This window comes from Neopsephotus bourkii, unplaced genomic scaffold (assembly GCF_033783945.1).
Source record: "Neopsephotus bourkii isolate Nb327-2 ecotype Australia unplaced genomic scaffold, CSIRO-AGI_Nbou_v1 NB_1019, whole genome shotgun sequence".
In the NCBI taxonomy this organism is placed as follows: Eukaryota; Metazoa; Chordata; class Aves; order Psittaciformes; family Psittacidae; genus Neopsephotus; species Neopsephotus bourkii.
In genome coordinates this window covers 282,276-294,647 of record NW_026901508.1, presented here as the reverse complement: position 1 = coordinate 294,647, position 12,372 = coordinate 282,276, and the positions used below count along the sequence as shown (strand labels likewise).

General features: G+C 39.6%; 1 protein-coding gene across 6 annotated transcripts in view; it reads right to left on the bottom strand.

Moving 5' to 3' along the window:
• Positions 1-12,372, bottom strand: part of LOC133215963 (nipped-B-like protein) — a 268,197-nt gene that overhangs the window by 84,828 nt on the left and 170,997 nt on the right. For all 6 annotated transcript variants that reach the window (XR_009726531.1, XM_061360335.1, XM_061360337.1 and 3 more), the window contains 5 exons: positions 10,781-10,917; positions 9,009-9,149; positions 8,598-8,691; positions 8,333-8,487; positions 7,977-8,067 (listed from right to left, as the gene is read on the bottom strand). Coding sequence is in view for 5 of the 6 variants with exons in the window: in XM_061360335.1 (XP_061216319.1) it covers positions 7,977-8,067; positions 8,333-8,487; positions 8,598-8,691; positions 9,009-9,149; positions 10,781-10,917 (618 nt within the window). In the remaining variant the exon portion in view is untranslated. The remainder of the gene's footprint in view (positions 1-7,976; positions 8,068-8,332; positions 8,488-8,597; positions 8,692-9,008; positions 9,150-10,780; positions 10,918-12,372) is intronic.

The window sequence follows — 12,372 nt, the reverse complement described above, 5'->3', positions numbered from 1 at the left end:
CTGCAGGTGTCCAGGATGGGCTACAGTTAAACTAACTGATAAGTAGGAGGATGGGAGGATTATTATGTCTCTGGTGCTAACGAACCAATTAAACTGGTATGAGCATCTATTGTGCATGCTTCAAAAGCTGCCAGAAGTGATGAAGATTGTTGGAAGAAGTAAACGATCCCCAGAGACCAGGACCACAATTCTGTACGCATGTGGGGAACTCTCTGGAAAATTATGCAATCCATATGTAGCCTCATGAATATGTATGTATGCCCAGGGACTATATGAGGATGGCTTGTATAGCAATACGGGGACACACGTTAGGAGGAGTTATCCCCCGTGTCTCCCGGCGCCGCAATAAAGAATACCTGCTTGACAGCTTGAAAACTTTGTTGGCAAATTTGTTCCTGGAGTTTTCTCCGAATCAATTTGGCGACCCAGATGAGACCCTCTCTGCTCAGCTGCAGGACCCGCTGAGGACAGGGCTCCGTAGGGCCCTGGGGAATTTTTCCCGGAGGGACCCCTCGACTCATTTGGATCGCTGCAGGAGCAGACAAGGACATCTCATAAAAGGTATTCTTTTTTTGTATAGTCTGTAAGGTGTAGGGGGCACCTCGGTTTAGTAAATTGGTTTGGTAAATTGGTTTGGTAAGCGTACGCATGGTTTGGAAGCCTTCCGTAAATCGAGATAAGAAATCTCGTAGGTAAAGGGGTATACCCGGCTGCTAGCGTCCGTTTGGTATACACCCACAAGAAGCAGGGGGCTTCTTGTGGTTTGGGTCCTGCAAGACACAGGGGGTGTCTTGTGGAAATGGTTTTGGGTCCAGTGTGCTATCAACAGCCCATAAGGGAATTGATTCAGTGATGCCATCAGCATGGGTCCCTGAATAGCCCTCCGGTACAGTGGGCTGCTCAGTATGGTTCCCACAGTGGGACGCAGACAGGCTGGTCGGACACAAGGGTCTCATCCTTCCTGGGACACTGACAGGCTGGTCAACTATAAAGGGTTCAAGGAACCCCCCCTATTAATGTGACAATATGGTCTGAGTCATAGGGGTTAGGAAGTATTGCTTTTGATTCTACTGGTATTCGCCTTATTTTGTGGCTTGTTACAGTAATGATTTTGGTCTTGTGATTTTGGTACTGGTGACAGGATGTTATAACTGTGTTATTAACTGTTGTTTGTTTGGTTGAACTTAAGTCTCTGTCTCTGTCTCAAGTGTTGTAACTGTGTGGAGTATGTCTGGGGATCCCGTCTGTGTGTGTGTGTGTGTGTGTGAATGTGAGATTGATAATGGAAAATCAGCAGAGTGAAGAGGTCTTGAAAAAGAATCCTTTTGGGTGCATTTTGGAACACTGGAAAGAACTTGGAGGGTCTCCTGGGGGCTTGGTAAATAAGAAAATATGGGTAAAATATTGTAACCAATGGTGGCCTTTGTATAGTTTGGAAGATCAGGAAAAATGGCCTAAAAATGGAACTCTGAACTATAATACAGTGTTACAATTAATGTTGTTTTAAGGGGGCAAGGAAAATGGGATGAACTAATGTATGCAGATATGTTTTTCACTTTAAGAAATAACACAGAGTGACAGACTGAATGCAAAATTAATATAGCTCCGCCAGATTCCTTAATTTTGGCTTTGGAATAGGGCAGGGAAAAACTGAAAGTTAAGCTGGAGATGCTCAGCCTGTGATATTGGGGACAGAGATGTTTAAAGTTAAAAAACAGTAATCAGGAAGATAGGGTGGAAAATCACATACCACAGGTACCTCCGAGAGGAGCACCCTCTGCATCTGTCCTATCTGATATTGATAAGGAGGAAGAGATTTCTGTCACTGGTAACAAGCGGCACATTCACATTCAGAGTTAAGAAGGGGTTAAACCAGAAGCGTTCTGTGAGGAAAAAAAAAAGGGAAAACCAAGGGGGAAAGGAGGGGACAGCAAACAGCTCCTGTGTTTGAGCATGGGAGGAGGGATGTCGGCAGGATGTGAGGGAGTGGGTTCTTCTGTGAAATCGGATCGGTGTGCGTGCTATGGGGGGTTTTGGACGCTGGAAGTGAGACTGCCCTGAGGGGAGGCAGTGCCACGGAGTGGCTCTGGTGACTGAACTGGAACTAAACTGACAGGGACCTGGGGAATCTACCCTAGCAGATCCACTGGTTACATTAAAACTAGGGACTAGAGGAAATAAAGTGGAATTTTAGTGGATACAGGATCAACTTATTTGGTGTTAAATAGGAGAGAAAAGAATTTGTTACAAATGTGGGAGCTACTGCCAACCAAGAAAAAAAGAGGAAAAAAAAAAAGAAAAAAGAAAAGGCATTCTTTCTGAAACCTTTAAAGTACAAATTGGGAAAACAAATAGGAATGCATAAATTTTTACACATGCCAAATTCTCTAAAATCTTTGTTAGGGCGAGAAGCAATATTTAAGGAAGGCAAAATAGAATTCAGAGTTAAAAACAACCAATTAATTGCAGTTTTGAGTTTATATTTAATTCAACAGAAAAGCAAAAAGGAGGACCTCCCTGAAATAGAAGAAATCCTTGATCAGGTATATGTGGGAGTATGGGCATCTGAAGTTCCAGGTAAGGCGAAAAATGCTTTACCTGTTAAAGTGAAAATAAAAAGGGGGGCCTACCCAATTAGAATAAAACAGTATCCCTTAAAAATAGAAGATCAAAGGGAATAATAAAAAAAATTGATAAATTTTAAAATATAGATTATTAATTGAATGTGAATCGGAATATAATACTCCTATCTGGACGGTAAAGAAATCTGATGGGAAAAGTTGAAGATTGGTTCACGATCTCGGGGCAATCAACAAAATTGCAGAGGACATTCGTCCAGTAGTAGCTAATTCGTATTGACTAAATTGAATAATAATCAGAAATGGTTTGCCATCCTGGATTTAAAAGACACTTTCTTTTGCTTACCATTGGCCAAAGAAAGCCACAATTATTGGCTTTCGAATGGGAAAATCCTGATACAGGAAGGGAAACTCAATTAACTTGGACAGTATTACCTAAAGGGTTAAAAAAAAACAGTCCAGCAATTTTTAGAAATCAGCTAGCATGAGAACTAGAATCATGGAAGCCACCTACTCAAACGGGACTCTGTTACAATATGTGGATGACCTGTTAATTGCTACAGAAACAAAGGAAGAATGTATCAAGTGGACAGTGGAATTGTTAAATTTTCTGGGACTGAATGGTTATCGGGTATCCAGACAAAAGGCCCAACTAACCCAAACCCAAGTTTCCTACCTAGGATATGAAATAACAGGAGGACAGAGAGAACTTGGAACTGCTAGAAAATAAGCCATTTGCAAGACTCCATGACCGTCAACCGTCAAGGAGCTCCGGACATCCCTGGGAATGACTGGACGGTGCAGACTTTGGATCCATGATTATGGTGTTCTGGTAAGACCACTATATGAACTGTTGAAAGGAAACTCTCCCTCTTTAGAATGGACTGATACAGCAGAGGGGGGTTTTAGAAATTTAAAAACAGAGCTAATGAGAACTGCAGCTCTGTGACTCCTGGATGTGACTAAATCCTTTTGGCTATATTCCTGTGAAGAACAGGGAATAGCTTTGGGGGTCCTTGCTCAGAAACTAGGACCCTGCAGAAGGGTAGTGGCCTATTTTTCAAAACAGCTGAATGAAGCGAGCAAAGGATGGCCCGGATGCCTAAGGGCTGTGGCAGCAGTCGTCATAAATATTGAAGAGGCTCACAAATTCACCTTGGGACAAAAGATTACTGTACTAGTGTCCCATGTGGTATCAGCAGTCCTGGAGCAGAAAGGAATCCACTGGTTATCTCCTTTATGTTTTTTTAAAATACCAGGCCACCATTGTAGAACAGGGTGATATAGAAGTTGTGGTCACTAACGCTGTGAACCCAGCATCCTTTTGCAGGGACAGTCGACAGAACCACTAACACACAACTGCTTGACCGCCATAGAGGCTGTATATTCGAGCCGACCAGACTTGAAAGAAAAACCCCTGGAAGATGCTGATTCTTGGTTTACTGATGGTAGTAGCTCCATGAAAAATGGTAAAGGAAAGGCAGGATATGCCATTACCACCACTTCACAGGTAATAGAAGCTAAACCTTTACCTGCAAACACCTCTGCCCAGAAGGCAGAAATAATAGCATTAACGAGAGCCCTGGAATTGGCTAAAGATAAAAGGATAAATATTTGGACTGATCCTAAATACACATTTGGTGTGGTCCATGCACATGGTGCTATCTGTAAAGAACATGGACTTTTGAAACATAAGGGAAACAGATTAAACATGCTACAGAAATTCTACAATTACTGGAAGCTGTTCAGCTACCTGAAGAAGTAGCTATTATGTACTGTAAAGGACATCAGCAAGGTGATTCTGATCAGGAAACTGGAAATAATTTGGCCAATTTTGAAGCCAAATGAGCAGCTGAACAATCTCAAACCATGTCCTTAATCCCTGATGGCAAACTAACAATTGAAAAATCTAAACCTAGGTATTCAAAAGAGGATAGAAAACTGATTGAGGATCTAAAGGGACAGGAAAATAAAGAGGATTGGGCTCAAATACCTGATGGGCCAATTGTAATCCCCTATAACCAGCTCTGGATGTTAGTTCAGGAAGAACATAATAAAACTCATTGGGGTAGCAACTCTTTGTGTAAATATTTAGACAAATTGTAGGAAGGAATCTATACACCACAGTTCAGTTAGTGACAAAACAATGTCAGCTATGTCTTAAGAATAATCCTAAAACTGAAAATAGAAATCAAACTGGGACAACTGGTAGAGGAAGTTATCAGGGACAGCAGTGGCAAATAGATTTTTTCTGAATTACCAAGAAAAGGAGGTTATCAATATTTATTGGTGTTAATGGATACTTTTTCAGGCTGGCCAGAAGCATTCCCTTGTAGAGTAAATAATGCAAAACAAGTGATTAAAATATTATTTAATGAGATGATAAGCTCGTTTTGGGGTACCAGAGGCAATTTCTTCTGACAGAGGCTCGCACTTTAGGGCAAAATTGTCACAAGAAATTAGCAAAAAATTAGAAATTGATTGGCAACTACATGTTCCATATAGGCCTCAGGCCAGTGGGCAAGTAGAAAAGATGAACCATCTGATTAAACAACAAATTAGTAAAATATGTCAGGAAATGAATTTATATTGGTACCAAGGTTTACCACTGGCTCTATTAAAAATTCAAACTAAACCTCCGTCGAAAGAAGAGGTTAGCCCATTTGATAGTTTCTGATCAATCTGGGAAAACTATTGGAGGAGATTAAGAGAATAGCAGGGACAAGAGCAAGAGGTTTGGATTATCTGATTCACCCTTTCAGATCTGGAGGCTGGGTTTACGTTAAGAATTTTTCAGGAGATCCTCTACAGGAGAAGTGGAGCGGACTATACCAGATATTATTGAAAACCTTTACAGCAGTGAAGATAAAGGAACAACCTGCTTGGATACATTATTCAAGAATAAAGAAAGCACTAGAGCCAGAGAAGACATGGTGGATCGAACCTTCAGTACCCTTGCATATGAAATTGTGTCGGTCATAATTTGGACTCATATGATAACTGGCACACAAGCTTGGGACCAGAACTTATACCTGAAATTACTAATGTTACCAATGTTTTTAATCGTAGTGACTGTTGGGTGTGTGCACAGTTGCCTAAATCAGGAGAAAGCCTGAATCTCCCATTAATTGGAGTTCCAATTCCTAACACTGTCTCATGGACAAATTTGTGGGTGAACACTAGTAATCTGTATTCAAAGGGAAGTTTAAAATTTGGAAGTTAATCCTAATATAGGTAATAAATATTATACCTGCGCACAAAGATGTATTACATCAGAAACCAGGGTAAGAAATTTTGCTTGTTTAAATGCCACAGATGTAGGTCACCATTCAAATTGCAATCATACTATTATTATAGATGGTATTATAGCTCAATGGTGGCCCGTTCCTAAAGGGAAAGGATGGTATTGGTTATGTGGAAAAATGCTTATAAGACTCTACCCCCCAACTGGAAAGGGGCATGCACCTTAGGTGCTGTAATACCCAATTTTACTATTATCGACAGGTATCCTTCTGGGACCTGGATCAGAAGTTTTGCTAAACGGATTAAACGAGGGTTTAACCCTATTATTGAACGGCACACCGCATTTCATAGTTTTGTAAGAGGGCTAATTCCATCTTTGTGAGTAAGTGAATTAGAGAAGGCAATTGTAAATATCTCAGCAACTATAGAGGAAATGGAAAGCAAAAACATTATATAATCCAGGCAGAACAACAAGAGATAACCAGCCTGTCTAAATAGTATTACAAAACCAAACGGCTCTAGACATGTTACTGTCATCACAAGGAGGGGTTTCCTCCATAGTCAATGAAAGCTGTTGTTCCTATATAGACCGAAGTGGCAGAATTGAAACAGATCTGGAGGAATTTTGGAAACAAACTAAGATATTTCATGAAATGACCATGGATGACACCTCCTGGGGTTTTGAAGAAACATGGAAAAAGTTAACTTCATGGTTACCCAATCTCTCCTGGTTGAGGCAACTGGTTGCAGGAATATTGGTGTTAATTATTTTAATATTGATTACTTGTGGTATGATACAATGTTCCCTCTGGTGTTGTAAATGGTCTATGATAAATTACGAAGATTGGAAAAGGAATGAAATTAAGCACCAAGTAGAAATGGGAAATTATTTCAAAAAGACTTTCGATGGTAATTGTAATATATAAAATGTTGCAAAAGAATTTGCAAAAGGACAGAAAAAGGGGGGAATTTGAGACAAAGGGGCACAAAATCACAAAATGGGATATAGAAACCTTTATAAATAGTTTTAAGAAATGTTAAGTTTGATGGCTTTGTAACAGTAGCAATGGAAAATTACTGAGGTGCATGATACATAGAGAAAAAAATAGAGTACAGCTAGAGAACATACTAAGAATTCTCACAAGACAAATCATTATAGTTGGCCTAGTTTTAAGAAAAACAGTCTAGAAGAACAGGACACAGGGATAAGGAGTATCTGGGAACTGCAGGTGTCCAGGATGGGCTACAGTTAAACTAACTGATAAGTAGGAGGATAGGAGGATTATTATGTCTCTGGTGCTAACGAACCAATTAAACTGGTATGAGCATCTACTGCACGTGCTTCAAAGGCTGCCAGAAGTGATGAAGATTGTTGGAAGAAGTAAACGACCCTCAGAGACCACCACAACTCTGTACGCATGTGGGGAACTCTCTGGAAAATGATGTAATCCATACGTAGCCTCATGAATATGTATGTGTGCCCAGGGACTATATAAGGATGGCTTGTATAGCAATACAGGGACACGTTAGGAGGAGTTACCCCCGTGTCTCCCGGCGCCGCAATAAAGAATACCTGCTTGTCAGCTTGAAAACTTCATTGGGAAGTTTGTTCCTGGAGTTTTCTCCGAATCAGCCTTCAGATAAAGAATCTATTTAAAATTGAAATACTGCCAAAATCCCCATAGAAGCTGTAATATATAAACTATGACATCATCTCAATGCCTCATGAAATCCCGCAGTTCGTATAAACTGGCAAGGTTCCCTTGACACTTAAAATGATCAAAGTTTATCCAGCATTTTTTCTAGTTATTCTTTAACCATTCCTTATGGACTGATAAACAAAATTTAGAGATACAATATACCTGCATGTGGGGAAAAAAATAGCATCTCCATTACTTTGGAAACCTGATGTTTTTTAAGACTTGGTCACACATCAAAAATGCATTCACTGTCAAAAGCATCCACTCTGCTGCAGAAGTATACAACTTCGAAGTATCACTTTGAGTACTTTTCTATAGCCAGTTCTCCAATAAAACATGCAGTGAACTTTGTTTTTAAATAAATTCCACTGCCACTATATAAATAACTTAATTCCTGCTGAAATGCATGGATTTTTACTATAGCAGAATAATAAAAACTATTAATATTTCTTACCAAGGCCAATAATGGCTTTTGTCTGTACTTCTTCATCTGAATGCTTTGTAAAATACATCAGTAGTTCAAGTACTTTATCCTTAATATTAACCTGAGGAAATTAAAACAAATATAATAGCTATTTGAAGATGAATCAGAAGATTTTTATCTCTTATAAAAAGAATAAATATAAAAAAGGAAAAACACAATCTTACTGCATGACCTTTGCAAACCCATGTATTTAGAAACCAAAAAGCTATACTGTATGCATTATGAAAAAATACATAGCTTTGAGGGACTAGAAATACTGTGCTTTCAAACTGAAGTGGAGCATTCAGTATTCATAATACATGGAGAGTAAATACAAGTTATTTTACCTTACTGTTGCCCTTAAAATCTTCCTGATCAAAATCAAAATGCCGACACAATGCTCCAACAGTGAAAAGTGATCTAAGGAGTGCTGGTTTATTGGTAGTAAATATTGTACTATTGGGGTCTTCTTGGTGTTGACTTTTTAATTTTGAAAGTGCACCTACAGTGAGATAAAGGTTTTGATCACAGTATTTAATCATGGTGTATCCTTAACACAAGACTTGTAAACAAAACTGAAGACTGACCATTACATGATGTGATTTTACTCACCATAGTATCTATTAAAACAAGCCCACACAAATTTATAGTTCTGGGTGACTTTGTTCACAACAGCCCCAAGACAGCTCACACAATGCTGAACAACCTAGGAGCAAGAAGAACAAATGAGCTAAATGTTTAGAAGTTAAAATTGAGATTTTTATGAAGTTATGTAGGAGAAAGCTATGTAGAACTAAAACTAACAATCTAACAGATGTAATGTCCATCCCCTAGGCTGCTCTGAAAACCTGACCAAACTGAAAATTGTTAAAATATAGCAACACTTACAAACATCAGTAAGCCAAGAACATTGATTTTTGTGGCTCAAAAGTTATCTTGATAATGAAGACAGACTTTAAATCAAAGCCATGTATTTCACAATGTGAAGTAGAATCAACTGAATAGTAGCAATTAAAAGTTTACCGTCATGCCATATTTGATTATAAGTTTCATGAGGTCTTCTTCAATGGTGGCAAGAAAGGTCTCACTTGGGTGCTCCATTAGTGGCACTACAAGTTCTAAGATTTTTGCAACATTGCAGATCACCATGAAATCATTCTGGGTCTGAAACAACAGTATTTATAGCATATAATGTTTCTGGTTGTGTTACCTATAAGCTAAGTATCATTAATATGTGTAATGTAATACATATGCATTAATTATATATTACATATGCATATAATAAAATTGCATATTAGTATCATACAATTATGTACCTTATGTAAGATATTTGGTAAAGATTTAAAAATATTTATATAGTTTACATCTGCTTTTAAACTGCATATTATTTTGAAAGCAAGTTCTTCTACAGAACTTCTGGGGGAGAAAAAAAATATCTGTAGAAGCAGAACTTCACCTCTCATCAAGACTGTGACAGACCTGAAAACTTTTGGTCCCAATAATTTTTTGGAGTCCTACAACAAATCTGGGGACTTTTCCTGACCCATGCACACTGGAGAACACACAACACCTTGTAATAGTTATCAGCAACAAATGAAGTTGTGCTATGGCTGAATGTAGCTCAAAAAAATAGATACATACATATGTAGAATACAAATATAGAAATGACAAAATGATTACCAGTTTGCATTATCATGACAGTACATGTATTGTGAGGAATCTATGGAAAACATTTATATATTAAATATACATCCTGCTGGAAATTTACTTTTATGATAAATCAAACTCACTAATCATGATAGGAGAATTTCCAAATGCTGTTCTCAAGCTATTTAACATATCTGAGCTGACAGTGGTAATTCTACAATTCATCTCAATCTGTATAAAACTTATATAATGCACTAAAGAGATGTTGCAGCAAGTAAATAATCAGATAAACCTTTCCTACACTGTTTGATCAGAAGGAGTTCTAAATGTCAGTTGTAGATGTGCCTAGAGAATATTCCAGGGCTAAACCTGTACAATGCTAGGCTACACATAGAAGCTAAAATGATAAGTTTCCTCAAACCTGCCCTTCCCTGGCCAATTGAAGTAATGTAATGGATTGCTGCCACCCACACTGACAAGCTTTTCTCTGAGCCATGGCTGCATGATCCTGCCCTGCTCCTTCTGCCAGATCAGGTGTTCATCACAACCTTCACTGAGCCAACTGTACTAATCAAAATGGCAGAAAGCAATACAATGTTTCAGAGAAGGGGAGACATTTTACCAGAGAGGAGGGTTCAGCATTATAGCACTAGACAATTTTTGTGAGCTAAACTGTCTTACAGGGGAATACAAAACCACCAGAGCTAAGGTAGGGAGAGGTGAAGAGCTGAAGATGATAGAGCAGGATATTTTCCTTCTTATATATTTGCTATATGTTAGATCACTCTATCCTATGGAACCATACCTTTAGTCTTAAGATACATATGTTAAATCTTAATTACTTTTAAGACTGACTATAAACCAAAAATATTTTAAATTATAACAGGTAAAAAACTGAGTTCCTCAAGGGAAAGAGGCAGAAGAGGTTTCATTTTCATCTGGCTGTAAAATGTGGAGGTAGAGGGTGAGGAACAACATCTTAAAAGCTAGAGATCATCAAAATGACCTAATATCTTTGGAAAGTATGATAGTCATGAAATGGAAACAAATTTTTTATTTGCTCTTTTCCTACTTTCATCAGGCATATAAGAGACATTAATTTCCATGCATTATTATCGGGGGGGGAAGACTGATTTTGCTTTACTTACACTACATTTAGTGGTCAGGTAGGGCTGCATGGTCATGGCATGTTTGACCATTAGCTGGGGCCTGATTTTGCTAAATAAGAACAAAGTGGTTATGCACGCAACCAAGCGACTGGAATTCACACCTTTGTTGTCAGAATCTGCAAAAAAATTGCAAAATACATAATGTTTGAACAATGAAAAATAATGTCCAAAACATTGCTTTCATAACACATCTTTCAAGATCATAGAATCATAGAATGGTTAGGGTAGGAAAGGACCTTAAGATCATCCAGTTCCAACCCCCTGCCACAGGCAGGAACACTTCACACTAGACCATGTTGCCCAAGGCTCTGTCCAACCTGGCCTTGAACGCTGCCAGTCATAGAGTATTCCCAACTACTTTGGGCAACATGTTCCAGTGCCTCACCACCCTCACAGCAAAGAATTACTTCTTTATATATAACCTGAACTTCCCTGTTTAAGTTTAAACCCATTACCCCTTGTCCTATCACTACAGCCCCTGATGAAGAGTCCTCCAGCACACTTGCAGGCCCCCTTCAGATACTGGAAGGCTGCTATGAGGTCTCCATGCAGCTACTCCAGGCTGAACAGCCCAAACTTTCTCAGTCAATCTTCATACAGGAGGTGCTCCAGCTCCCTTATCATCCATGTGGACATCTTCTGGACTTGCTCCAACAGCTCCGTGTCCTTCTTATGCTGAGGACACCAAAACTGTACACAGTACTCCAAGTGGGGTATCACAAGAGCAGAGCAGAGGGGCAGGATCATGGAATCATAGAACAGTTAGGGTTGGAAAGGACCTTGAGATCATCAAGTTTCAATCCCCCTGTCATGGGCAGGGACACCTCACACTAAACCATCTCACCCAAGGCTTCGTCCAACCCAGCCTTGAACACTGCCAGGGATGGAGCATTCACAACTTATTTGGGCAACCCTTTCCAGTGCCTCACCACCCTCACAGTAAAGAACATCTTCCTTATGTCTAACCTAAACTTCCTCTGTTTAAGTTTTAACCCATTACCCCTTGTCCTGTTACTACAGTCAATAACGAAGAGTCCCTCCCAGGCATCCCTATAGGACCCCTTCAGATACTGGAAGGCTGCTATGAGGTCTCCACACAGCCTTCTCTTCTCCAGGATGAACAGCCCCAACTTTATCATCCTATCTTCATAGAGGAGGTGCTCCAGCCCCTTGATCATCCTCATGGCTCTTCTCCGGAATTCTTCCAATAGTTCCATGTCCTTTTTATGTTGAGGACACCAGAACTGTACACAATACTCCAAGTGAGGTCTCACAAGAGCAGAGGGGCAGGATCACCTCCTTCAACCTGCTGCTCATGCTCCTTTTGATGCAGACCAAGATATAGTTGGCTTTCTGGGCTTCAAGTGCACACTGAAGCCAACTCAGGTCCATTTTCTTATCAACCAACACCCACAAGTCCTTCTCCGCAGGCCTGCTCTGACCCTCTTCTTTTCCCAACCTGTAGCTGTGTCTGGGATTGCTCTGACCCAGGTGTAAGACCTTGCACTTGGCATGGTTAACCTTCATAAGGTTGGCATCAGCCCACCTCACAAGCGTGTCAAGGTCCCTCT